Raw genomic sequence first — 27598 nt, 5'->3', positions numbered from 1 at the left:
TTTTATACTTAAGAATTGTGCAGTTGCTGAATTTTGCAGAAAAGTGTTGTTTTTTTTTGTTTGTTATTAGTGGTAAATATATTACAAAACACATTCAACACAAAAGTAAAAATCTGATTTATACTTTGTTGCAGTTCGTTACCATTAGAAAACGCTAATCTCTTAGCAGCAAAGTAAAATGATAAGAATATTTTGATTCCTGAAATAAAATATCAGGCTGCAGTGATTTGATCTACCAATTAAACTATAATACGTAACCAATAAGTGAAACATGACAAACTGTGGCTCAGTTCAAAGGGTGTAAATAACAGTATTTTGTTGACTACTCCAATGCAGTGATGGAGAAAGACTTTATAACTGCAGATTACATCAATAGGCCAGACAAATTCAGGGTATTAAGGATAATCCCTACTCACTCATACTTGGTGTATAACTGAACACTGCTCCCTGACATTGTGGATCGACTTAAGAGAAACAGTTTCCTGAATTTGGACAAGGTTGCTTTTCTGTTCTCTGTTGCTTTTTTCCTCTTTAGAGAAGCCAGCGGCGTACCTTGTGTGTATTTACTTTACTATTTGTTTGAGATTCTGAAGACTGCTTATAACATCTAATAGCAGGTGAAAAAAACAAGATTAATTAACTCAATCAAGAGGTGCAGTTTTTAAGCATGACTTCACATTAACAGACAAATATCAGATTTTAGCATAATGCCAATTTACAATGCAGATATCATCTATCTATGCTTTTGTGTCTCATTTAAATATTTCATTAAACTTTGTATTTGCATAAATGTTTTTCTTGTGAACCTGTGAAGAAAATAAGCTCCTACTTTCATTCTTGGAAGTGACATTTGTCTCCTCCCTCCGTGTGTTTATTGGACTTCGTTCTTCCTCTTCTGGGGTGGCAAAAACTTCCCATCATCTTCGATGCAACTTAACGACCGGCAGCGACTCGGTCAGCTGGTTGTTGCCTGTTTTTGGATTTCTATTTTCTCTAGAGTTTTGTCCAGCAGCTGAAGATTGATGAAAACTGAAGGTAAAGATGTTTATGCTGCTGATGACCATCCTGCTGGGTAAGAAACTCTTTTGCTTTTCTAATCAGTTTAACAGATTTTAAGAAGCCAACACACAAACTCTGTAACTCTGTGGTGACAGTCGAGCCAGTTTGGGTGCATTCCTCAGACAGGCAAGAAAACAGGTGAGCTGAAAAGTCCCTCTGAGATGAAAGACTAAAAAGGTTTGTTGTTCAGGCATGTTTATAGAAGCTGCAACCAGGAAAACAAGCAAAACAAACCGTTTTAATAAAAGAGAAGAATGTGTCTGCCACTCCTTTTGTGTTTCTTTCTTGGGTTTTTAATCAAATCGATTCCCATGGAGGTCAAAGAAAACAGTTTTCCAAAAGTTAATTTAAAGATAATTTAAAGGGACATAAAGAAAAGGTGTCCTTATATATTCTGAACAGTGTTGGATTCTGGATTTCTATTTTTTGTGTGTCTATGTCTTGCACTATGAACTGCATGAGAAAGGATTGCATCTAAAAATAAGAAAACAAAATTTAAACAGTAAAGACAATAAGGACTAAAGCCTATTGTAAATAATTGTTTGTATTCAATTTGAAGATTTACAGCAATAACAAGGGATCTTTAAAACTATACAGGATTTTTTAAATACAAATTTAGACTCAAAAAGATACAGTCAACAATGACGTAATGCATAGTAATTGTGGTTAAGTGCAAAGATTGAATTAATTTTAAAATACTGGATGAGATCTAACAGATCTAAGATAATCAGAAATGATTTCAAGTAACTACGCTCTCAGTGCAAAACACTATTGCATTTTACGACGTTTTCTAACATTAAAACCACAAACCTAAACACACTTTATTGGGATATTATGTACTAGGCCTGTCTTTCTCAAACTGTGGTCTGCGGACCACCGCGGGTAAGATGCTGTGTTACTTCAGGGGCAATTTTAAGTCAGGTGGTCTGTGAGTGTTTGTTCAATGAAGTAAGTTGTCCTTGACCTGAAAAACTTTGAGAAACACTCTACTATATCAAAACAAAGGCTTGCACAAATGTCAAATGGAAAGAAAATGATACATGTTTATTTTATGAAAAGTATGCCACATTCAGAACACCTTTGTATTTATTTGGTATTATCAAAATTTACTGCAATTACATCTCCAAATCGCTTTGCTCATCTGCCCATACCAGAATGTTCAAACTTTGACTGGGTAGAAATAATCCATGAACAGCAATTTCCAAGTCTTTCAGCAAATTCTTACTAAGATGTTTGACTGTCTCCTGTGGAATGACATCAGTGGTACAGGGACTGAAGGAGAAATCGCTTGTTTCACAAAATGTGCGAAATGTTAAGGCTGCCAGGACAAGGCAACAGCGCAGGGGCAACTTGATCAATAGAAACTGTAGTATAGTGCAAGTTAGCATCCAGAGCAGAAGTAAAGTCATTTAAGACATTAACCCTTGCGTTTACAAATGGGGTCCAACCGACCCCACACTCATATCACTTGTTCATTTGCCTCAGTCATCGCACGCACAAGGGTTAAGGGGTGAAACCATAGCCAGTTCTGAAACATAATAGACCTCTAGAAAATACGCTGCTCATGTGTTCAAATCTCTGTTTGTGTCCTCACAGTTTCCCAGCCTGCTTCAGGTGCGGAGTTGAAAGAGGTCCGTGAAGGGGCAGAATATGTTCTGTTGCCCTGCTCATTCAGTCTGTCTGATTTGGGCAATGCCATCGTGGTGTGGAGTCGCAACGACCTCAATCCCCCGACGGTTCACCTGCGTCGTAAGGAAGGCAACGACTTCCACAACCAAAACCAACAGTACAAAAGCAGAACATTCATGCAGGAAAATGCTCTGGAAACCGGAGACCTGAGCCTGAAGGTGAGAAAACCCGAACTCACCGACAGCAGCACCTACACCTGCACTGTGCGCAGTCTTGGGGAACAAGTGGGTCAGATGGAAGTTAAGCTGGAGGTCCTGAGGAGTCAAGGTCAGTCTGCTGATGAAGAGGCACAATCTGTACAGCTCTCTGTAGATTTATTACAATTACGGTTGTTAATATTGTTATTTTCTGCCGTCATGTTGTTATTAGGAGTTCCCACCTGGGTCACAATTTTTCTAGTCATCCTGACTCTCGTCATTGCTGCCGTTGTGGGGGTCGTTATTCATTTCAGGAAGCTTTTACAGAAAGGTAGGTGCTGATGTTTGTTTCATTTTACGCACTTTATGAGATGCTTTACGCCTGATTTTTTTAAGGAAATGACTTCACTGTTTCAATTTTGATGGACACCTGAGAATCATGGACAGAGATTAGTTTCCTTCTTAAAGCTTTTTCTGTTGTGATTCATTTCCATTAAAGACCTTAATGTCAGTTTAAGACTATGGCTGAATTGCTCCCTCTAGGTCTCTGCATGTTAGGTTAATAGTACAAGGTTTACCCTAATGCATTAAGCCTGGTGGCCCACCAGGCTTATAATACTTGCCCCCTCCACCAGGCTAAGTGTTGCTTGTTTTTGTTTTTAGGAAAATAATAATAATACAATTTTAAAAATTACCTTTTTGTTTAAATAAGCCAGACTTTTTGGTTTTGGTGTGGGACACCTAGGTTATGAGTGTCCCCCTTTCTACCCAGCTTCTGAAAAACTTTCTGGAAACACTCTTGATATCGGCACAGATTCATATGAAGGATCACCAGGTGTTCCCAGATGTTCCTTTTTTCTTTTGCTGAACAGCAAAGGAACTCCTCGGGAAATTCCTTGAGATTGACTGACTGAAACTATTTTAATTTTGTCTTTAGTCAAAACAGGTTCTACCTGTCTGAGAGAGGACTTATGAAAATAAACTATAGATAAATTAATTGATTTGCTTCGAAGAAAAAGACTATGTCCGAACAAACCAACTCACCCACGCAGCAGGACGTTTGGTCTCAGTGGGCCAAAAACATTTAAAAACAATTAAACCATCTATCACTAAATCTGCACTTTGAGACGTGAAGCACATTTATTTATTACATTTTTTTTTAAATTTCTCTCAGTTTGTATTCAACAGAATAGCTGAGACATATTATGCAAGAATTATTTCATTTTAAGGTAGTCTTAATTCTCACCAAATTGGGAATACTGGAGAAAACAAGACTGCATTTCTGGACACTTTTAAACATGTCTGAAGGAAGAGCGAGATAAAATGTCACCTTCAGCTTCATGGCTTCATACACCTCAATGCCAGAATGCGTTAGGAGAAGGAGAAATAGAAACTGCTTAATGGAATGTGTCGCAGCTGGAAATGCAGGCCTGGGTGGTTATGAAGCTGTGAGAAAATGTCTCGGCTTGATACTTAAAGACAAGCAAGGGATAATTAAATGAAGAAAAATATTGAAACTTCTTGTTCAAATACAAAGTTTGTTCAGTAAAAGCGCCACAGGACCAACAAAGAGTAAACGAGTACAAAGAGTAGTCATGGCAAATGTCGAGGCTAAGGTTTGCTCTTCTTTCAGTTCCAAAAGTTGAAGTGAACTCAGAGGTGGAGTCTGTCCTGCTGCCCTGCATCACCATCACTCACCTTCCAGAGGACAGCAGAGTGGAGTGGACGGACAGCAAAGGCAGGAAGGTCCATGTGTACGATAACGGCAGCGACCGGCCTGAGCTGCAGCACTGGTTTTACACGGATCGAACAACGATGAAGAAACGGCTGCAGAAGGTCGCCTTCCTCTGTCTGACACTGAAATACCCGACGGACAGAGACAGCAAGACCTTCACCTGCACCGTCTACAGCCGGACCAAAACTGTGCTACTGAAGAAGCAGGTGGAGCTCCTCGTCATAGGTAACTACTGATGATACTACTCACGCTTTCTAATGTAACTCTGTTTTAAAACTACATTTGGTAAGCTACAAACAGCATGCCTCTGACTCAGCCGACTGGTATATTGATCTTGTTTGGAGAAGATCGCCGCATTGATTTTTGCATCAAGCAAGCCAGCCTGTTTCAATCCAGCAGAAGCAGTTGTTTTGCTACATAGAGTTGTCAGTAAGTATGCTACACCTGCTGCTTTTGACTTAATGTTGTCTTTGTTTTTCTTGCCCTCTCAGTCCCAGAGGTCAAGGTGGACTCAGGGATAGACGCTGTTGTGCTGCCCTGCAAAACCAAAATCAATCTCTCTAAAGAGCTCACTGTAGAGTGGTCCTGCAACGACGTCTGGGTCCTGAAGGTGCACGTGTTCAAGAACGGTTGTGATCGTCCGGAAGAACAGAGTTTGTTTTACAGAAACAGAACCAAGATGAACAAAGACCTGCTGGAAACCGGAGACCTCAGTCTGACGCTGAAACACCCAACGGACAGAGACAGACAGACATACACCTGTACGGTCTACAGCAGAGACGGGAAAATCCTCATGAAGAAACAAGTGAAGCTTAATGTTGAAGGTCAGTATAAAACATTACCTTGCATCTCTAACCCAATCATGTCTCTTTACTGTAAAGTGAAACTCTCTGAGTAGGGAAAGCGAAAGAGATTCAACTTTTTTATCGTTCCAATGTCTCCTCAGACTGTGAGGTGGAGGTGGACGAGGGGACAGAGTTTGTCGTGTTGCCCTTCAAGACCTCAGGCGATATGTCAGACATCAATGTGGAGTGGTGGCGTTACGAGCCTGAACCGCCAATGACGGTCCACAAACACGAGAACGGCTGTGATCAGCCCGAAGATCAGCACCAGCTTCACAGAGACCGAACTGAGATGAGTCCAGAAAATGGAGACCTGAGTCTGACCCTGAAGTACCCAACGGACAGAGACAGTGGGAGCTACATCTGCAGGGTCAACAGCAAGCAGAACAAGAGGAAGAAAACCGTGATGCTCAGAGTTGTCAGTAAGTATGAACATATGAGTAAAAATAAACTGTATTTACATGTTCCTACCTGCATATTTCACTTCCAAACTCTGCAGCAGGTCCTTCTTAGCACTGTATGGCCTAGTGTACCTGTTGGTGAATAAGTGAGAGTGAAAGGTTAAATCTTTGCAACCAAAAACCCACCTCATCCTAGTGAAAGGCGTTTTTATTGACAAATTTGAGTTTTTTCAAAATTGTTGTGTTTCCATATCATCCATAGTTATATGGTCAATGAACATGCAGATGCTGTGGACAGAAACACTGGTGTTCCAGCAGTTTGCAGCTCATCACAGGTTTAAGTGTTGATGGTTCCTTGATTGTCCAGGAACATCCCAACCAATTTATTTTTATCAGTTTGGCACTTTTGTTTAATTGCTTGAGCTAAACATTCAGGAATCTGTTCTTGTTTATGAAAGATTTTCTCAGCATGCTAGCCATAAATTAATCTGAAGATATGAAATGAGTTCTGTTGCTGTCCTCTCAGACCAGCAAGTGCAGGTGGAGGAAGGGGCGGAGTCTGTGCTGCTTCCCTTCAAAACAACGCCTGACCTACCCGAAGACGCTAAAGTTGTGTGGTGGCAGCTTGACCCGGAACATATGAAGATCCATGTGTATCATAATGGCTCTGAGCGACCTGAAGAACAGAACCACTCGTACAGAACCAGAACAAAGATGAACGAAGACCTGCTGAAAACTGGAGACCTCAGTCTGTCTCTGAAGCAGCCCTCAGATAAGGACAACGGGAAGTACAGATGTGAGGTCTACAGCGAGACGAGGGGGAGCAGGAGGGAGAAAACCGTCATGGTCAAAGTTAGAAGTGAGTTCTGAGGTTTAATCAGAAAGTTGTCCTGTTTTTTTTGCCTATGTCTCAACTTGTTCTGTTTCCTCTGCAGAGAGAAGCCAGACTCAAACTGTGGACAAAGGAAACGCCACTGATCCCACTCCTCTGCTGGCTCAACAATCAGTTTGATTGGTTTGGTAGTTTATATCCAAATTTGGTTATCTCGGCTTAAAGTTCTGTCTGAGTGACTTTGTCCTAAAGTCTAAAGTCGTCGCCCTGTCTTTGTCTAGTTGTTGTTGATGAGAGACAATGGTGCAGGTCAGAATTACCCATCAACATGATCATGCTGGAAACAAGATGTCCTCCTAGAGTTTGTTGGTGTCCAGAAACTTGCCCTGCATAATTTGTCTTCTTGTGGACTGATAATTCAGAGCTTAATGTTTCTCTGAGAAACATGGTTCATTAACTGCTCTCTCACTATCCTTTGCTCATTTTAAATGAGTTTGGTCACATTATTGTTGCAATGAAATTCTTCTTTGATGTGATGATTCATCTCAAACAGCTGCAAAAATTAATGAGAAATGTGTTTTCTGTGATGTAAGAAAAATGAGGAATTAAACTGTGAAAAGCATGAAAGGGTACAATTGCTGACTTGCAGCAAAAACAGTTTTGGATTTGGATCCTGCTTTGGATCTTTTTGCATGGAGTTTGCATGTTCTCAATATGCATGTGTGGCTTTATTTCTCACAGACCAAAAACATGTTAATGGTTGATGACTTTCTGAAACCACAGGAAATGCTGTAAATACTGAAATGGAATGTTTTCTTGCTAAAAAAAAATAAAAATGAAAGAAAATCCTTTGTGATGAGGATATGTTGAAGGCATTGTTGGCTTGAAACTGGCAAAACAAAAATGGTCTTGGTGAACTCTCTTATTTTCCCCTAAAGATCCTCACATCAAGAAAAATGACTGAGACTGAAACTGGAAACCTGGCTCAGAAAACTCCAACCTGAGGAGCACCGATACCATACATTTCATGCCACTGACAAAAGACATTTCTGGATGAGTCAGCAGTCAGATCATTGAGGTGGTTATGTTTGTGAGCATAATGTTTCTCAGGTTTCTCGTGTTTTGTCACACCATGATTACCCAGACGTTTCTATGTCCAAGAGAAACATCTGCTGATGTCTGCAGATTCTCTTATTAAAATAAACCAATTACTGTTGACTTCAAATGTACTTCATGAGTGTTTACTAATTGTAATTTTGTAACTTTTTTTCAGCGGTGAATCACATTTTCTCATTGTCTGAGTTTAATGAATGAGAGACTTTGTTGCTGACTAACATTACAATGATAAATGACGTCGCTGTGAGGAAACTAACCAGGCTTCATTGAGTAGATGCTGATATATGAAATGCACAAACTAGAACTAGAGAACTAGAAACTGCTCTTAGAAAGCAATTTTACTCATCACCACTGAACAAATACCCAGGAATTTTTTCACCATAAAAATGCACATTTGAGATGGAGACTTTGACATCACTAATATGACTTCTTGTGTTAAGTATTGATGTCTGAGTTTGGCGTTCATCTACAACTTTTGGTGACATTTTTGGTGATATTGTACCACACCACACCATGATATAGTATAGTATACCACACCATACCATAGTATATCATAGTATACCACACCATATTATACCATACCATAGTATACCACTCCACACCACATCACACTATACAATGGCAATTTTATTCATGAAGCACTTTAAAACAACCATGTAGTGTATGTATGCATGTATGTTTCAGTAACTGCATATTGTAAAAATATATTCAAAAATTCTGTACTAAAATATGACATAAAACCAACCAAAAAAAATAAACACAATAAAACTAATTAAAACAATCAAGGTTAAAAGCTGGGGAATAAAAATAGCTTTATGGCCAATTTTGACAGTAGGCAGTGAACAATCCCCTCTAATGTGCAAAGATAGGTCACAATAGACAACAGTAGAAAAGGCCCTGCTCTGTTTGAGTTTTCTCCTGAATCTTGGTACCTGCAGCAGCTGCTGTCTGACAGACCTAAGGGGCCAACAAGGTAAGTATGGACAGAGGAGATCAGCGGGGTAAAATAGTTCAAGAACCTTAAATGATTTAAAATCAAAAATTCAGAATGATGCCCACTTTCTTCCTTTTACATTTTGTACACCCTTTCCACTTCAGACATGAAAATGTAAACTATAGTAAATCCAAACACAACTGAAAGGGAGAAAAGCGTGGCAGTAGAGGTATGTTGGGGGAAATGAGGATATAAAGAAGGGCGTACAAGTACAGTAGGACGCCGAATAGGCATGAAACCAGAAAATGCTTGATGTGATTAAACGTCTGTTTGAACACAGGGGTTCCTTGGAGCAGAGAGATAGTCGCAGAGAGAGGGAATAAAAAGAGGAGGAGCAGAGATAAAACCTGAGGTAAAGGCTGAAGTAGACTCTTGGGAGGCTTTAAATGTTCCCAGAACAACAAGCTACCTTTACTGTCTGATGTAGTAGGTGAGTGAAGCTATTTGAGTCTTTTCAGCATGTCTTAATGGGGGATTTTTTATGCAGAAAGGCTTTTGGTGTTGACAACGTTGATGGGAAATTAGTGGTTCATTGAAAAATTATTCAAGAACTTGTTTTTTTCTGCAGAAAATGTATCATTTGTTTAAATCATTTACAAAACTTAGTGCTTTTAATATTTTGATAAGATTAGGTTAATCTTTTCTTATGCTGAGTGTTGGTGTGAAGGAATGTGGACTCTGTGATCAAACAGGAAAGATGTGTGAGAGTGGGAGTTTTTACCTACAGATGGCCTCTCAGTGGTGCCACTCTGACCGTCCACGTTCCCGAACCCTGAAACCAGCTGGCAGCGCTGACGCGGGCCGATTCGTGGCCAAAACATTACCTAATCACTTATTTTGATCCTCCGTGTAATCTGGTTTCTATTAATAGTCAGGTTTTACTCATTTTGAACTGCATTTTACTAGTTTTTAAAATAGTTTTACTAGAACATTATAGGACGTTTGAGCCTATTTAATGATGATGATAATAACAGGAATGATTCATTTCAGTGCCTGGTTTCTATGTTGCAGTCACATTTACTGACTGGTTGTTTGGTTGGATGATTGATTGATCGGATGCAGACAAATAAGCCTTGAAGAGCTACTTTCATGACAACAGTCAAGCAATGTGCTGTAAATAGAGTATGTTTTGTGATTGAGATTTTGTTTTGACACGAGGCATCAAATGAAATGTGATGTATTTTCAAAGAAAAATGAAAACAAACTTTCTGAAAATGAGCTGTGTTTAGTTATACAGTTTATGATTCCATTTCAAGTAGAAACAATCTGAAATAATGGACATGTATACCTAAGCAGGATGTATATCTTTACACTATTTATAGTACGTTTTTATGCTGTATGCATCAAGGATATTTTTCACAGTTTTTCATACTCAAAGGATGCCACATATTTATCAAACATTCCATGTTTCACTGCTTCACAGGCCGCAGGCTGTAGACTCTCTTCCATCAACTCCAGCGACCTGTTGTAGCATCGGGACCTGGACACATTCCTCTTCATTGGTGGATCGTTTGAAATGGAAAACCTGCCATCTTGATACCAACTAGACGACATCTTCAAACGGAATCTAAATTCAACCAGAGCAAACCTGAGCCACTAAATGACACGAGAAGATCCCGTGGGGAGCGTTTTCTTTTCTGGTGGAAGCATGGCTTTGTAGCTAAAGCATATTTGCACCACAAGAAGTCACTGAAGCTTTGAGCTAATTTGGAACTATGGCGTTTCCATTTTTTAACACCGCGCCTTCCTTGGTTCCCCAATTAATCTTTCTTGTAGGACTGCTCCTTATTGGCCAGTGGGGGCCATCAGGGGTCACCTGCCAGAATGACACCGAGCCGATCGTGTTGGAGGGAAAGTGTCTGGTTGTGTGCGACTCCACGCCATCGGCGGAGCCATCGGGTAACGCTCTGGGCATGTCGGTGAGGTCAGGAACGGGTCGGGTGGCATTTTCAGCCATACGCAACACCAACCATGAGCCGTCCGAGATGAGCAACCGCACCATGACTATCTACTTTGATCAGGTGGGTTGAAATAATATCCAGGAAGGTACAGAGTTACAAACTGATAGAGAGAACCCCTGGTATTCACGGGGGTTATAGCCGTCCACAAATAGCTAAAGTTCTATGAATACTTGAACACTTCTAACAGCCTATTTTAATAGTTCAAACACCAAATATACCTTAATATGCATAAATACATTCAGTAGAAACTGCCATCTTTTTTATCTCCACTCTTGGGGGTAAAAACAATCTGCACTAAGGAAAATGAATGCTGCTCATGGACTGGCAGTTTTGTAACACCAGTCCATAGCATTTTCTTTCAAATACTTCTGACATACTTTGTGAAAAAAAATGCAAATAGACAAGCATTCCCTGAAAAACATTAAGTCAGATTCCCAGTAAAATCCCTAAAAAAGTGTTCTGTAAATTTAGCCAATTTAACAAAACCTTACAGCCCTTAAATTTAGCATATGGTCATTTAACAGCTATAATCTTAGTAGGTATAACTGGCTTCAGTTGATAAGTGGAAAATTATAAAGTATCATGGGGCAGTTTCATGAGGAAAGGCAGTCTCCTCATGAAAATAGGTTTATTAATAATAACTTAAAGAACAACAGCAGAACATTAATGGGTTTTTGTTGTTGATTTTTTTTCATTATCTTCTCTCCAAATTTCTGAGGCCTCCGACACCACTTGGTGGACACCATTGGGAATAGACAACGAACGCATGGCTCAGCATAATTCACAATTTGACCTCATGACACTAAAGAACACCATTGGACAATCTATCCTTATTTGATCTATCTTGCCTGTCATTTAAAGCAGTGTGCAGAATTGCTTGTTAGAGAGCAGTCAACACTTTTGGAAGTTTCTATCTCTTGCTTTCTGTAAAGCTTTGTAACTGCATTAATGGCAAAAAAAACTGATCTTATTTTCTTTCATTTATTTTTAACCATTTCCACCACTCCTTTTTGTTTGCCTTTCTCTTCAGCATTAAAAGATCAAAATATTTCAAAAAACAAAGCTCGAGCGGACATGTTGAGCTGCTGGGAAACGTCTTCAACAGATTTTTTTCTAATTTAGCTTTGCCATGAGTTTCTTGACTATTACTCAAGAGGAACTGTGTCTCTCTCTCTCTCTCTCTCTCTCTCTCTCTCTCTCTCTCTCTCTCTCTCTAATCTCGTAGATTTTAGTGAACGTTGGAAGCCATTTTGACCCGGCAACTAGCATCTTCGTAGCACCCAGAAAAGGAGTCTACAGCTTCAGCTTTCACGTTGTTAAGGTTTACAACCGGCAGACGATACAAGTGAGAAAAATTGCTTAAAGCCTGAGTTAAAACTGTACTCCTACTTATGTCTGAATATTGTTTCCATTTGTTTATTGTCCATAGCAGTTTCACAAATCGTCTTGCTACTTTTCTTCTTCGCCTTGTCTTTCTAGGTAAGCTTGGTTCTCAACGGCTGGCCGGTAATCTCGGCCTTTGCAGGTGACCAGGATGTGACGCGGGAAGCGGCCACCAACGCAGGGCTGGTGTTGATGGAGCGAGGGGACAAGGTTTACCTTAAACTAGAGAGGGGAAACCTGATGGGTGGGTGGAAGTACTCCACCTTCTCTGGCTTTCTGGTCTTTCCGCTGTAGGGTTTCCTTGAGGCAGGATGTTGTATAAAATAAAAATTGGTTCATTTCCCAAAAGGGAAAGCAATGAAGGATGTGTTTCTGCTGTAATTTTAGGATCCACATTGGACTGCTTAACCCTCCCGCAGTCCTAAAAGGGGACTGCAGGAACTTTTTTTTATCCTGTGCACATTCCCGGCGGGGTCTCACTGACCCCATGCATTTCCTGGTTTCGGGAACTGGCGGGCTGACGAGATATCTCCATCAGTTCCCTGCTGTCTGACAGTGACATCTGCCGTGCTCTTCCTGAGTATCTTCAAGTTAGGACTGCGGGAAGGTTAAGATGTGAATTAGATGAGTGGATGGATTGACTTTGCACCAAACAGTCTTGAATGTAATTTCCATGACCACGGTACTTTTGTGGCTCGACAGACTTAATGTGTTTATGTGCTTGCTTAAATCCAGTGTAGCCTCTTTGATGCATGAAAACCAAATGTAGGACATGTTTGTTGACAATAAAGAAAACAAAAACAACAACCGGCATCTCTTTATTTATTTTGAATCCATTGACAGTGTTAGTTGTGACTTACTCAAAAACTCAGTTTAAACAATTTTTAAAAATAAATATGCACATTTAAAGCTTTGATGTGGAATATTTCCTTTATATCCACTGATGGAAATGCTTTTCGTATAGTTAACATTGTTTATTCCTTCCGTCCGCCCGTCTATCCAGATGTCACTCCCTATGTTACAAGTGAGAGTACCCTGAAAATTGTTTCGGGTTCTGTACTGATCTCTTATTTGTAAAAGAAATAACATTTTGGAGTTCATTTATATTTTAAAACATACAGTATATCCATTAAATCTGAATTTTTCCCAATTTTCTGCATTTACCAACTGAAAATTGAAAAAAAAAATCATAATTGGAAAAAAAAAATTATTTTTAAGTAACTTTTAAAATCTTACCTAAATATTACAATCCTGTCTAAGCTACGTTGCCTTTTACAATCTGACAGAGAAGAACACATAGGAAATTTGTGTATCTAGGAAAACATATCAGCCACAGATGAATCTTGTTTAGGTTTTGCTTATCTTCAAGTTTTTAAGTTGCATAGAAAAGACTGAAAGTTTACCTGAAGATTCTTATTGTCCCATTCAGGCGCCATTAACTTACATTAAAGCACCAACATATCAAAATCCATTACGGTTATTTAAACTGACGCATTGCTTTTGGAGTCCCAAATAGCTGTGACATCCATTTTTTGCTCCTGCTGATGTACAGAGACCGTCCTCCGTATCTTACTCTGCGGTGGATCCGGTGGCAGATGGAGGCCTGGCGGTGGAAGTGGGAATCAGTGCCAGAAGCTCGCTGGGTTCATGCTGGACCATCACAACTGATTTGTGTCAGCTTCCTGGGACTCAGCAGAGGCCTGTGTTAGCACTTTGGAGATTTGTGTACGGAGTACAAAACTGCATTATGTGGAGACTAGAGGAATAAAGGTCAAAGACTTTCAAATCTGTTTGGAAGTCTTTGAGAAAACGAGTGCGTGTACGTAACCGAGAACAAAATTATTAGCTCACTGCTCCTTATCTGTTTGAAAAGGTGCAGGATGAAGTGAACACTTATTCAATCCTACCCCTTTTCTCAATTTAATGACATGTATGACTTACTGACTTGTTAATTATCAGAAATTTGCAATTAAAAACATTTTATGGTATACCTGTTCAATTTAATGTGCTAAAAAAATACCTGGAAATAAATTATATTACATAAAATAAAATGACTATAAACATACTCTCATAGTAGGACAAGAAAATTTATTGACCCATGATAATTATATGAATAATGACAATTGTAAGTAACAACCGGACATTCAGCACCAGAATAATTACCAGTTCCTTGCCAATGTACACCATGCTTAATAATCTGTGCTGTACAATGTTATATAGCACATTTAAAAAACTGAATGATAGCAAAATCATCCTGTAAATCTTATTTAAAAAAAAGTAGACACAAAACTGACAGATGTGAGCACAAATATTTAATACGTCTTATGAATCACAGTAAACATTTTTTCTTTAAGTAAAGAAGAGATTGCTTTCATTTTATTTTGTTCACTTGTAACAAAATAAAAAGGATTATGGTGCGTTCCATTTACCTCCAAGGGTGAAAACTATTATTGACATACCACGGAAGGGTAAATAAACTGTTATCGCAGTACTATATTCATGCAGTAGCCATATTGGATTGTGTGGTTGGTGGCTCAACTCTCATTTTCCAAGTTGGAATTAAAAAAGTCATGAGGCATTTCTGTGCATTTTTCCATATTGGAACTTAGAAAGTTTGTCTTCTTTCACCAAATGGAGCGCAGCATGAATCCAGCACACATCAACACACCCACACCAAATCCATCTTCATCCACACCTGAAAATAGTCTCATAATCTTTTTAACAGACAATACCACAGAAGTATTTCACGCTCACCTGCTGCAACACTTCACTGAAGTTACAGCACTCATCAGGTTAGAAAAATGCTTTAAATTCCAACATTTCATGTAGTACACATTGTTCAAAAATCCCTAAAGCTTGTCATTTACTATTAAAATTGCTGATTCCAAAGCCTCTACAAAATAAAGCAAAAAATAGTGTAGCATATACCAAAAAGTAGCATTTGTACCTTTAATTTATATTTATATGTACCATATCTTTAAAACAACTTGTTGCAAAAATAGAATATAATAAAAAATATTTATTTCAGTGAAACTAATGACCCGCTAAAAAAATGAAAAACTGAAAAAGCTCAGCTTTTACACCTTTCTTAAAAACACATTCCTGAAAAGCTTTGACTCAAACGTTCGCTTCTTTTAATTATAGTCAGATGGTTGTGAAGGCAAGTTCTGGCATCCTAAGGCATGTTGGCGCTCTGATGGTAGATATTTTCTGACCACAGTTGGTGAAAAAAAAAAGAAAACCAGCAGCCGTCTTGGCTTGTATTTAATGGTGATTGTGCAAAAAGCTGGCCTGGAGTTTTTGCCCGCTGCTAAAACCAGTTCCAAACAAAAGAAGTGAAATGAATTACAGTAGCAGTAATAAAAAGATGATGAAAAGCTGCAAAAAGCTGCATTAAATGCATTTATGCTACAAGAAATAAATAATTAACATACAAAAGCTAAACCAAATATTTTGTTTTATTTGAAAAAGAGAATAAAAAAAACAGTTCTGGGAAACTATGGATTAGCTGTATTTGTGCGGTGTTGTGAGGAGCTGACAGTAGATGGCGCCGTTGGGTGCCTCTTTCTCTCGGAGGAGCCAGGCAGGCTGATGTGCATCGTGTTGTGGTGTCCGTACTGCAGTCCAGTCACATTGGAGCAGTGAATGTTTAAGGTGCCGGGACTGGAAAACTGACGCTGCGGAGAAAAGAACACCTGATAAAAAAAAAAATCCTGTTTTGGGTGGAACCGAACCTGCTGATATGTCTGACGACGGCAATTCAGAGGGAACGCTTTAATGAAATGACAACTTTCATTTAACGTTTTTCAAGCACCTATTTGCAGCAGAAAAATGCTTTAGAGTGAGCAGGAGCCTGAATTAAAGCTAAACTTTAGGTAAAGGTTTACTCACACTAGCTATTTTAGACTAGCTTTTTAAAAACGTGTCTTCATTTACGAAATGGGGATGACTTCCAATGAAAGCTTTTTTTTTTTTTTTTTAAATACAGTAAAACTAGATTGTGAGCCTGGTCAAAGATTGTCCCGTTCCGGTTGCATCTCATAATTTCTTAGACTTTAGTATTTTGTTCTGACAAACCAGGTCAGAATAATCTACCATTTTGTCGTTTTAGTTAATAACGGGAATAAAACTCCCGTATTTTTTCCTCCGAGGTGATGGCAGCTCATGACTGACAGATACGTGGTCCGACTGCTTACAGGTCCGTCTGATGATAATCGACATACCTGACACAGAAGTAACAGAGGCTGATTTCTTGCTTCGCCGTTGGATGTCAAATGAGTGGGTCGAGTGGGTTCTACAGAGGACGGCTTCATTTCAGGGTCTGCTGCTCGGCGGGCCTGATCAACATCACACAGACTTGAGGCCCAACTAGGTGATGGATCTAAAAACAAACAATAAAAATGAAAATAAATAAATCTCGACATGTGAAACCATGACAGGTGACTTGTTCCGAGTCATATATCGGCGTCTTTCTCACCTTCGACTGCTGCATTGTCTCCTTGATTTCCTGGCCAAACACTGGCTATTTCCTGAAACATGCAAAAAAAAAAAAAAAAAAAAAAAAGAATCTTTTGTCACATATAACAATGTTTGACGTGAAAAAAATTGTTGGTTGTAAACCAAATAATGACTCCACACATCTAACCTAAACTGTATCAGTATTCCCTCAAAGAACAACACAATAATTATTGCATCTTTACATAGCAAATTTACTCTTTCACATAAATTCCAGTTTTAAGTAAATTGCAAAATTACAGGTGGCCATTTAATTCTTTCACCTTCTCCTTAAAATAATGTTGAAATAATTTTTACATTTGCTTTCTTCTCCACCCTTTCCCGTATAAGAAAAAGAAATAAAAAAGAAAAATACCCCTAGTGAAACAGGAAGTGATATGCACAATAGTTCCTCACACCAGAAAAAATTTGCAGTGTGGCAACTCCGCAGGACTGGCCGAGTTGCTGCAATACAAAGTGCCCTCACTTAGCATCGCAGTCTTCTTCTTCTTGTTTGTTTAACTGGGCTAAAGATCACTCCTTTCTCTTGTTCTCACCATAAAGATGATGGTGATCTTGAGATATGATGGTGATGTTAAACTGTTTTCATTAATTAACCCAACTCAGGTCATTTGACCTACCGATTTTCACTATCGCTTTCAGTCATTCTGACAGATTTTTCACCTGAACCGGCGGCGGTCCTGTCCGCACATCGTCACAAATGTTTGCCGCTGCAGCTCTTACTGGTTCTGCTGTAGGAACAACGAAAAGTCAAACCTCTGGAAGCCAGGCAGAATTGTCTAATAATGCGATCAGACTGACCTGAAGTCTCAGTAACGGAAAGTTTTGTCATCCCATGTGTAATCTTCTCTTTTTCATTTAGATCCTTGAAGGAGGAAGAGAAAGACTTGAGTCAGACCGGGGCAAAATTTTCTGATAAAAATAATATTGTGATGTGTCATGTCAAGTTTTACATCACGCCAACGTGGCTTGACTTTGTTCCTCACCAGTTTCTGCAGGACTTGGTGGACGGCATCGTGAATTGCGGGTTTGTGCATCTTGAACAGTTCTTCCATCACAGTTGTGCATTCTATCGACAAACCAAAGTCACGTTAGCTTCAAGAATCTCACGTTTAGTTCATTCCTCTATACTTGGGACTGTTCTCACCAGATGGAAAAAATACTTTCATTAGAGTTTAGTTTGACTCTATTCACTTGTAATTGTTGGTTATTTTTGAACAAAGTTATGGACAGAGGCTTCATTCAGTTACTTGTGAACAGGAATTATTTTTTGTTGTTTAATCTATGTTGTGTTATGTTATATTGATGTAGGTATCACAGTCTAGCCTGGCAAAAAAAAACACACAAAAAACAACGTCTTGTTCTACTTTACTTCGTGGTCTGGACCGCTGATAAAAGTTTTGAATTTTACCCGGTCTCTAACGTTCGGCCGTGACGTAATACGCCAGTTCGACGTTATAAAGTTTACCGGAAATACAACCGTCCTCCACCGCGAAGAGTTAAGTACCGAGTCAAACAAGACGGCTGTTAATGTAAATTCAATATCTGGAAGTGTGGCCAACGCAGACTGAACAGCTTCGTTCACTTCCTCCATTGTTGAAACTACAGGCTACTACTGAAACCGCAGAGGTTATCGGTTACAACTTCTCCTTCTGTTCGCTGATTGGCCCTGTAGAAAATCTACTTTAAAGCCCATATGGACCTATGAGGTGAGATTTGAATGAGCGTGAGCGGACATGCTAATCACAGGCAGCTGTGTGGCTGAAAATTATGTAGTAGCGTTAACAAATTCAACATACTTTTTTTTTTTTTTTTACACAATACAAAATAGGACACAGATTTGCACCATTCTTTTGTATTGATGAGTATTTTTTAAATCAATTTCTCTAATTTTTGCATACTGTACCACGGGAGGAAGGCCTTTGTTTGGGATTTGAGCGCCAACACTCCTGCATGAGATCGATGAGTCTTGTCAGTCCCGCCACTCCGGCATCCGTACACCTGATGTCATCCAGAGAAGGACGGTCTCCCATGGGGATACGGATAGGCACTATGGCGGACAAGGCGTCTGAGGGAAAGACAGAGATTGGAGTCGAAGGTGTGTTACAAACGTCCATTTGGTAAAATTTACATTTAAAAATCTTCACTTCACAACATCTTGCCTGCCAGTTATTTAAGATGAAAATTATACACAGGGCAGACACTTGCTTAAATTGGGAAAGTTGAATGTGCATAAAGGATGATGTCGTTTAAAAATGTATTTCTTGGTAGTGGTTCAAATTCAGTTTTTCCGTTTAGCGTATAAACACCCATGTAACCCCAATTCTCAGTAACTTCATTTCAAGGATTTAAAAAAAAAATTTGTGACAGTAAAGTCAAATTTTATTTATTTTATTTATAAATAAAATATATAAAAAATAAATACATTTATTTTCAACAGGAGGAGTTGCTAATTGGACAGCCTCTCTCTCAGTGATTTTGACTTTGATCTCCATTCACTGGGATGTTAACTATACATCCTGATTCTTCAAGATAAGCTGATAGTAGTTGACTTAATTTCATGGTGGTTGTCATGGATACATCTAAAGTGTTGATTCCCTAATGGATTTTTTGGAGGGGAAATGCTGACTGCAAATCATTCATACTTAGAGAGACTAAAACTGTGGTTAACACTCCAGTAGTGATAACACTTCACTTTTCACTAATTCATCTTCCAACTCATTTTTTAGCATTGCAAGTCAACCTGCAAAACAGGACATCTGAGTATTTTTATTTTATTTTTTTAAAAAGTATGTATTTTTCGAGGCTCAAATGTCCTGGTCTTTTTTCTGCATATTTTTTGTAATATTCTGGGAATTTTGTGTACAAATTAAAATACCATATTATAGTGTGTCCCACAATAATGACACAATAAATGCTACCACTGGCTTCTGATATCCGGCAGAGTGGCTTTGGATCATTTCACAGATTTTGAGGCATCTGAATTTGTTTAGATCACCTCCAAATCTGGAACTCTTGAATTTTCTGAAATAAAGAAAATGAACATGTGAGGGCTGATGTTGATTTCTTTTTTTTTCTTTTTTTTTTTAAAGCAGTTTACATTTTTTGTTGATAGCCGTTTTAGTGGTTTGATCGGCATTTAAAAAATAATTTAAGATCTCCAGCGCCTACAAAAAGTAATCATCTGCTTGGATTTTTTATCCCTTTTGTTGCTTTTGCAAATCAATAAAAACCTAAATTTGGCTTTTTTGACATTGAAATCCTAATGTTGCATCTGCTAAATAATGACTTGAATGGGGTGAATATTTATGCTACTTATTTTGTGTAAAATATTTCTATTCTGTTGTTTTTTTAAATTATTTTGTAGAAATCAGTTTCCACTTTGATATTAAAAGTTTTTCGTCAACGAAAAAGACTAATTTTGTTAATTTAATTTGTATGAGGGTAAAACATTTAATGAAGTGAATACTTTGATATAAAGTGGTTTAGAGTAAAACAGGTTTAAGTAAATGGTTACATGTACTTAAACCTGGAAAATGATAGAACCAAATTCCATGCTTTTCCAGACTTTTCGAAAAAACACGACTCAGGAACAAAATAGGAACTTACTTGAATATGGTTTTTTTCCTGTTGCAATGGACCACAGCAATATACCAAAGCTGAAACAGAGGTTAAGAGAGTTGGAGATTACTGCAGAAGCCAACTCGCCTCCTTATTGTTTTTGTTGCTAGTTATCAGAACCTAAAGAAATGGAGCCCACGGCCGTTTCATCAAAAAGAGGAAATCGCATGAGAACTTCATTCAGTTGATAACTTATCTGAAAAACATTTCCTCATATCTTTCACTTCCTATTGGGAATGAAAGACATAAACTGCTTGATGAAAAATAAAAGTGCCCTGATGTCTCTGTACCTGTAGATGTCAAAGGCCCGTGAGGGATTGTAAGAAGTGTCGAACGCCTCTGGAGGCATGTATCTGATGGTCCCGCCTGTATCGTTGCTGTCCTTCTTGGAAGTTCGAGTGATGCTGCTGGAAAACCTGGCGAGGCCAAAATCTGTAAGCTAAAGAGAGGATATAAGTACAGTCACACCGTAATATTAATACCATTTTATAATTGTGTTTGTGAAACATAAAAAAACTAAACAATCCGGAATTAAACATCAAATTAATTTAAGGCTAACAATGCATTTTTGTGAGATTAGTTTGTAATAATATCATTAAGGGAAACACCTTTTCTTTTTTTTTTTTTGACAAAAAAAAAAATTAACCTTACTGAATTGCCCTGGATTTTGGAACAGAAAAATATTTGACTGAAAGAACTTATTTTTGTTTTGATGAGACATCTATTTAAACTTGATCAACGCGAATCCCTCGAATTATGGTCTTTTTTTCATTTATTTAAACCATTTTTATCAATGATGTGTAGAACACATAACTTTAGAGAATAGTGATAAAATGAGAATTAGACACACAAATTTTAGTTTAACATGATTTTGCTCTACTTCAGATAGAATTAGGTATATACACACAGTAAATGTCTACCAATGTTAAGTTAAAACTCTCTTTGAAAATTTGAACTTTCTGTTGCTGTTAATCTTGTGGAATAATTCTGACTGGATATCTGATCACTTTTCTTGGTGGAAATGGCAGAGTTCATTTAAATTGGCTGGTTCCCAGTCATACATTTTAAATCTGATTAAGGTTCGGTCAAGTAATCTGGTTTTTTTTTTAGAATTATAAACACCAAAATTATATTTTACTTGGTCGTAATTTATCTACCTTGCAGACAAAATTGTTGGTACCCTTTGTTAATAACATTGAAATAATTTGAAACTGACAAAAGTAATCATAAAAAAAGCACTGAAAATTAACCACTGAAAATCAGACATTGCTGTTGAATTGTGGTTCAGCAGAAACCACAACAAACTAATGAAACAAGACAAAAATATTGCTACTTCTTCAAAAGATTAGAGATAATTTGACCATAAGGACAGGTTAGACTAATGTGTGTCCTCAGATTAGCATTCCCGGTGCCTTCAAGCTTCAAGCAGTCAGTCGTTCTATTTAAATGTTGACAAGTAGTCAGTGGGCTGTTTGGTGACATGGTGTGTATTACGTTGAACATGGACCACAGGAAGCAAAGGAGAGGATCGTCTCAGGAGATTAGAAAGAACATTGCCTTTACCATGATAAAGGTAAAGGCAATACGAGCATCTCCGGTTAGCTTGATGCTCTGTGTTTCTGTTTTATTGTTGTAAAGCACTTTGAAATGCCTTGCTGCTGAAATGTGCTATACAAATAAAGTTTGATTTGATTTGATTTAAAAAAGTGATACTGGAATTTGCCACAATTCACATTGACAAGCTGCAAAGCTTCTGGGAGAATGTCCTTTTGGACAGACGAGAAAAAACTGGAGCTTTTTGGGAAGGCTTATCAGCTCTATGTTCACAGACTCAAAAAGGAAAAGAACACCGTTCCTACTGTGACATATGGAGAAGGTTCTGTTATGTTCTGGGACTGGTTTGCTGCATCTGACACAGGGTGTTTTGAATCTGTGTGGGGTTGGACTACTCCTATCTGACCTTTTATGAGCCTTGCTCTAAATGCTATTGAACATCTGTAGAAGAAGCTGAAAAGTGCTGTTTGCTCATGATGAGTAGGTCAATCTCATTGACCCACTCCTTTTCATTATCTCAATAGTCTGATTGGTCAGCTGCTCTTGCATACATAAAACAATGCCATAAAACAGCAGGGAAGAAACCCGCAATTCTCTAGACTATCCAAGCGTTACTTTCCCGACCCAGATCTGATCAGGATCAAAGCTGTCCCCTATAACTTCAAACACAGACCCCCCTTCCTTAACAAAAGGCAAATGGCTAGACCATCTGTTTTGAGCTCCACACAATCCTTGGTGTATAATCAAAATCTTCACACCTGTGGTTCAAACAAGCCTCTTTGTTGGGAAACACCACAAACAGTGACACCCTGCCGTTATAAGATCTGCTGACCAGAACCTACAAAAGGCAGCCAGAATCAAAGGACTTGCGACTCCTTTGACTCTGTATTTTTGTTCTCACCTAGCGAGGTTTTGATAAGTGTCTTACTTCTTCTCATCCAGAGTCTTGCTATAGGAATTTTTTTTCACCCAAAAACAAACTAAAAGGTGAACTCCAGAGCAAAGGCACATACATTTTCACAGTAATTTTTTTCCACAACAGTAACAGAAATGGTGTTTGATTGCAGTGGTTGCCTCAAGAGGTTGTTAATGGTACTATCACCCTTTTTATTGGTTTGTTTTATTAAAAAGACTGCTGAGCCATAATTAAAAAAATCAATGTTTGATTCTCATTAGTTAATTTTCTGTAGATTTTTATTTATTGCTATTGTCAAGTTATTTTAGGGACCATATTTTAGTGGATTTTTTGTTTATTAACAGAGGGCTACCAACAACTTTTGTCCAGGTGGGTAAATGTGTGGAGCTCTTGCCAGAACCAGTGGACTCACCTTAGCGTTTAAATCCGAGTCCAGCAGCACATTACTGGGCTTCAGGTCCAAGTGCAGCACAGGAGGGGAGAGACTGTGGAGGAAGTTGATACCCAGAGCAATCTGGTGAGTCAGTCTGAAAGCCAGTGGCCAGGGTGGGGGTCCTTGTAAAGTTTGCTGATAAGAGAGATGACATAGTTGAGGTATTCCATAGTGTTTTGGTTCCTTTTCTTACTTTATGCCATTTTCTACTGTAAAGAAATTATTCTTTTAAACTAAAAATGATGCCACCTGAGCATTGGTATCTTTTAATGCCACAAACCATGTCTCTTGCTCTGACTGCAGTTCATTCATGACCTCGATATACTTGCAATCCAAACCACAACATTTTCCATAGACTTTCTAGGTCAGCTTGTTATAAAAACCCAATCAAAGTTTTGTGAAAGTTGCGAAACGGATCGTCTCTAAACACACAACAATACCCTTGGGCGGAATTGCATTGCGTCAAGATAGTAAACTTTACTGTAAAACATTCAAAGCCATTGAGGTAATTCAGTGTGGACCAACTGCATACCTGGAGGTTAGCCAATGATCCTCGTTCCATGAAATCCATGACCAACCCCAGCTGAATTGACGACCCTGAAGAAGGTGATTGACCCTTAAAAATCCCAATGACTTGAAGGACGTGGCGGTTGGATCCTTGTCGCATCATCTCCAATTCATGCAGTAGAGCCTGGCTTGTCCTGGGGTTGCAGGTTTTCCTATCAATATGTTGTTTTGCAGCTCCACTAAACAGCCAGTCGTATGCAGTACTCACCCGTCATCATAATGAAGAAGCTTAATGGCCAGAAATTCACACCACTGCCGGTGTTTGGCTTTGTAGATCTGCCCGAATCCTCCGGATCCGATCACTTCCCAGCCCTCTAGATCAGTGTCCTTAACCACTTTCAAATCAGGACTGTTATGCAGCGCCATGGTTTGCTAGAAAAAAACATTACATCCTTTCATTGTAGTTTAAGCTGAAGTTTCTATTATCCTGTTCACATTTCAACAAGACGCCATTAGATATCATGAGAACATGGGGATCTTTTAAATCAAACAAAGTTTTCAGACTCAAACTTAGAGTTCTAAACTAATATACATTTCCAATGGCTTTTTATGCTTTTATGTTTATTTTTATAGGATATGACTACTGTTTTAACATGTATAATATTGTTAGAAGAAGCTAAACAATGGATATGAAAACGAATAATGCCAAGCAATCAAAACGGTGTGGAAAGTAGGATGTAAAGATACACCAGCTTAAGTAAATGAATTCAGGATCTACATATTGAAATGCTAAAATCTTAATAATATTTTCATTTACTTATATTCTGTTTCCAGATGCTTTATAATATACATTATTTCTATTGACTGGCCTCCTAACCCTTATGAAATATGACAGATTATGATCCACAATTACATCAAAATAACTGAGTGACCTCCTGCTAGCAAATATTATTAATCGGCTTCACATAATCATGTTTCTGTTCAGCAGATTATGGGTGAATTGTAGAAAATGGGCAGTACCTTGTGAAAATAGTCACCCCATTGGATTTTTTTGTTTTGTTGCTTCAGAATCTTGAATGAAAGTGAATTATTTGCATCATTTTATTTAAGGAACAATCCTACAACTTGGAACATGTCATATTCTTTTTTTATTGTATAAATATACATGTAACACTGAAAATAATTGCCTCCAACTCTACTGACTTTTTAATTAATAAAAGCCACAAAAAAAGAGGTAATTTAAGTAAACGATCATTATCCCATCCTAAGTACGATAGTGTAAACACAGAACTGGTTGTCATGGCAACCTTCTGTGATGTTTTGGTTTGAACTCGTTGAGTTAGCAGCTGCCTCCTGGATTCCTGTTTGCTACTGAAGGCTGCCACTGAGCCAGCACTCGGAAGTTCCCAGCAGGTAAGCTAAACGCAGCTCAACCAGTTTATGATGGCAGTCAATAAAACGTGGTGCCAGGAAATGGAGCCTGAACGACACAAATTAGTGGGTCTACTTTTCAAACATCTTGTTGTGCCCACCTGAACGAAACGCATGGTGATCCAGTTGGTTAAATAGAAGGGTAAAAGTAATTTTTTATTAGCCTTTTTTAACATAAAGAACAACTCCTTTTTTGACTTGTTTTTTTTTGAGGGGTTAATAATATTCCTCTGACAAATAAATGGATGAAAATCAACAAGCCGATGGAGAAAAATATACACATTTTTGTCTTAACAAACTGTGTCCTTACAGATAACTTGCAAGCATGAAGGCTTTTAAAAAGTCTCTACAGGTAGTGTTACAACAGTCTTCACAAAATTCTCCATTCATTGCTAATGTTTTGGCATTTATGGAGCCTGTGGGATCTGTTTTACTTAACTTCAAAAATGGAAATGTCTTGGTATGTACTATCCAGGAATACAACGACCTTAAACGTGAGGAATTTTACCAGCAACCTGGGGGGAGGGGGGACTTAACCTTTTTGAATAATCAATATAAAGCCAAAAGTCGGTCATTAAGGAATTAAACTACTTCTTGTCTCTGGAGTGGCAGTAGTTTGGTTTCAGAACCAATGAAACAAATCTGGGAACTGTACAGAAACACAGCACATTTCACATGCCTGCCCCTCACCCTATAGTTTGAGGTTAATGTTTTTCACCAAGCCCTCTTCCATCTAAAGTAGGTGTTATTGTCAAGAGTACCTCACAGAAAAGTCCCAGGGTGTGGTTCAGTCTTCAGTCCTCCCTGTACCACATCGATGAGAATAATTCTTCTCGAAACTTCATTTTCAGATGTGTAGTTTTCAAACAAATCTGCCCAGAGTCTATGCTAATCTATGTAAGTAGGAAGCCATGTTCTTTTGTTGCTCAGCGTTCTGAGCAGAAAATTCAAAGTCATAGCAAGTCGCCTGTTATAAGCAGTTTCCTCTTGGACATCGGCTTGTTTATATCAATAACAGTTTAAAAAAAACAAAAAACTTCTTCATTCTAAAAACGCAAACCCGAACAACCTTTCTATTACAAGGTCGCACTGCCTAATGAATCAAAGTGATATTTCTTTTTTCCTTTTTTTTTTTTTTGCAGAAAAAGGGGGACTACTCACCCTTTGGGATTTGTTCTGCTCTCTCATCATTCAGTTGTCATGAAAGAGTCTCAGGAGGGCAAAAACCCCCTCTTATTCCCCCACGTTCATCTCCCAGGTTGTCGATCTTAGTGAATAGAGAACTGAAAGCATTCTGAGCCGTTCCATTAATCCCACTCACTTCTGCTTCCGGGTTGCACAATGTGTGGGGTTTTATAACAACGTCCTGTTGATCTTTTTGACTTTAAGCCGACGACTCTGTGCAAACCTACTGTTTTTGCTTCAGGTAGTAACTCATTCAGCTTGTGAAGTGGTTTAAAGTCACTTTTTTTTATAGCAATCAGATTCAGGAGTTGACTGTCTTCAACAAAGCTTCCTCATAATTGTAAAAGATTTGAGTTTATTTTATGCTGAAATCCTCAAAATCTTAGAAGTTAACCAGTTTATTATTATTACTCCTTTTATCTTAAAAATGTAGTTGTGTTCCAAGGCATTTCTGTAAATGACAACAGAATTTAGTTAAATTTCGCCGGCAGGGGGCGAAAGAAACGGATAACAGGAGATTTATAGTCATAGGTAAGAGCTAAAGCACTGCCTCACACTTTTTTCAGGAAGTGATAAAACAACACCGATAAGATCAAGGGTTGACGTTTTTGTCCCGTTTTCAGGAGCAACAAACCTCTGATCTGACAAAAACCAACATTGAAAGTCCTTAATAAGGGTACTTTTTACATTTACAGCCACCTATGCGTGTGTTTGTGTGTGTCTGTGTGTGCTGAAATCACGTCAGCACAGCCACTTTTGATTCATACCTGAATCAGGTCAAAGGTTGAAGTGTTACCCAGAGAAGTCAGGTTTCATGACTTTCGAAGGACGTCAAAAATACTTTTGGAAAAACAGTGGGATTGTGAAGAGAAGATTTATGCTTCCAAAGCAGCAGATTCAGCAATGGGAACCACATTGTCATTACAAGATCATAAAGCAGAGGAAGCTAATGATACGAAAACAAAATAGCAATGGTCTTTTGTGGAGCGTCGACTGCAAATTCAGTAGAGAGGTCTGTTTGGATGTGTAATTAGTGCTTTGAGCAGTGGCATTGTGATCACACACTTCATTCATAAGTTTATAATTATCATTCTTTTGCCATTGTTAACGTCCTGGTTTACAACGTCTGGCTTCACCTGGTGCAGGATTATGACGCACATAATGCCTCATATCAATGACATAAAAGTCAGCTGAAATGCAACATGACCGTTCATACTGCAGGCTCTTTAAAAACAACTGGATATGTATCCAAATTAGTACCACCTATAGAAGTGACAAAGAGGATTT

General features: G+C 38.4%; 4 protein-coding genes across 8 annotated transcripts in view; 3 read left to right on the top strand and 1 right to left on the bottom strand.

Moving 5' to 3' along the window:
• Nucleotides 1-903: 903 nt before the first annotated feature.
• On the top strand, nucleotides 904-7923 carry LOC103480381 (uncharacterized). Its single transcript, XM_008435303.2, has 8 exons — nucleotides 904-1072; nucleotides 2656-3015; nucleotides 3118-3216; nucleotides 4519-4845; nucleotides 5112-5444; nucleotides 5567-5884; nucleotides 6390-6722; nucleotides 6799-7923. Exons 1-8 carry the CDS (start codon nucleotides 1042-1044, stop codon nucleotides 6873-6875), a joined length of 1878 nt encoding a protein of 625 aa, XP_008433525.2. The 5' UTR covers nucleotides 904-1041; the 3' UTR covers nucleotides 6876-7923.
• A 1202-nt stretch (nucleotides 7924-9125) lies between these two features.
• Nucleotides 9126-12956, top strand: LOC103480380 (cerebellin-1). Its single transcript, XM_008435301.3, has 4 exons — nucleotides 9126-9235; nucleotides 10229-10826; nucleotides 11992-12111; nucleotides 12246-12956. Exons 2-4 carry the CDS (start codon nucleotides 10521-10523, stop codon nucleotides 12441-12443), a joined length of 624 nt encoding a protein of 207 aa, XP_008433523.1. The 5' UTR covers nucleotides 9126-9235; nucleotides 10229-10520; the 3' UTR covers nucleotides 12444-12956.
• A 1490-nt stretch (nucleotides 12957-14446) lies between these two features.
• Nucleotides 14447-26513, bottom strand: ripk3 (receptor-interacting serine-threonine kinase 3). Of its 3 annotated transcripts, none has more exons than XM_081599186.1 (13): nucleotides 26288-26513; nucleotides 23964-24127; nucleotides 23721-23889; nucleotides 23168-23323; nucleotides 20576-20724; nucleotides 20274-20323; nucleotides 18571-18732; nucleotides 17651-17733; nucleotides 17466-17529; nucleotides 17328-17392; nucleotides 16627-16678; nucleotides 16373-16530; nucleotides 14447-15826 (listed from the first exon to the last, which is right to left on the bottom strand). In XM_081599186.1, the coding sequence occupies exons 1-13, from the start codon at nucleotides 26315-26317 to the stop codon at nucleotides 15647-15649; spliced, it is 1482 nt and encodes a 493-aa protein (XP_081455312.1). In that variant the 5' UTR covers nucleotides 26318-26513; the 3' UTR covers nucleotides 14447-15646. The 3 variants fall into 3 exon arrangements, with proteins under 3 accessions (XP_081455312.1, XP_008433582.1, XP_081455313.1); XM_008435360.3 differs by having other exon boundaries at nucleotides 17328-17395; nucleotides 26288-26508; XM_081599187.1 differs by lacking the exon at nucleotides 26288-26513 and adding an exon at nucleotides 25888-26208 and having other exon boundaries at nucleotides 17328-17395.
• The window catches only part of khnyn (KH and NYN domain containing), a 30807-nt gene continuing 21839 nt past the window's right edge, over nucleotides 18631-27598 (top strand). The window contains exon 1 of one of the 3 annotated variants that reach the window (XM_008435298.3): nucleotides 18631-18762. The gene's annotated coding sequence lies outside the window, so the exon portion shown is untranslated. Of the gene's footprint in view, nucleotides 18763-20582; nucleotides 20720-25001; nucleotides 25109-27598 lie in introns of those variants that run through there. The other 2 variants (XM_081599185.1, XM_008435299.2) reach the window with 2 other exon arrangements.

This window comes from Poecilia reticulata, chromosome 18 (genome assembly GCF_904066995.2).
Source record: "Poecilia reticulata chromosome 18, P_reticulata-male-v2, whole genome shotgun sequence".
NCBI classification, from domain to species: Eukaryota; Metazoa; Chordata; class Actinopteri; order Cyprinodontiformes; family Poeciliidae; genus Poecilia; species Poecilia reticulata.
The sequence above is the reverse complement of the archived record's forward strand: the minus strand, read 5'-3'. Positions and strand labels throughout refer to the sequence as shown.

Excerpts from the sequence above, each read along its gene's own strand:
- LOC103480381 (XM_008435303.2), top strand. The coding sequence starts at position 1,042 with ATGTTTATGCTGCTGATGACCATCCTGCTGG. Across the intron at positions 1,073-2,655 it reads GCTGATGACCATCCTGCTGG|TTTCCCAGCCTGCTTCAGGT; the intron begins GTAAGAAACTCT and ends GTGTCCTCACAG. Across the intron at positions 3,217-4,518 it reads CAGGAAGCTTTTACAGAAAG|TTCCAAAAGTTGAAGTGAAC; the intron begins GTAGGTGCTGAT and ends CTCTTCTTTCAG.
- LOC103480380 (XM_008435301.3), top strand. The coding sequence starts at position 10,521 with ATGGCGTTTCCATTTTTTAACACCGCGCCTTCCTTGGTTCCCCAATTA. Across the intron at positions 10,827-11,991 it reads TGACTATCTACTTTGATCAG|ATTTTAGTGAACGTTGGAAG; the intron begins GTGGGTTGAAAT and ends CTAATCTCGTAG. Across the intron at positions 12,112-12,245 it reads ACAACCGGCAGACGATACAA|GTAAGCTTGGTTCTCAACGG; the intron begins GTGAGAAAAATT and ends TTGTCTTTCTAG.
- ripk3 (XM_008435360.3), bottom strand. The coding sequence starts at position 26,317 with ATGATGAGAGAGCAGAACAAATCCCAAAGG. Across the intron at positions 24,128-26,287 it reads AGCAGAACAAATCCCAAAGG|CAAACCATGGCGCTGCATAA; the intron begins GTGAGTAGTCCC and ends GTTTTTTTCTAG. Across the intron at positions 17,396-17,465 it reads TTCCGTTACTGAGACTTCAG|CAGAACCAGTAAGAGCTGCA; the intron begins GTCAGTCTGATC and ends TTGTTCCTACAG.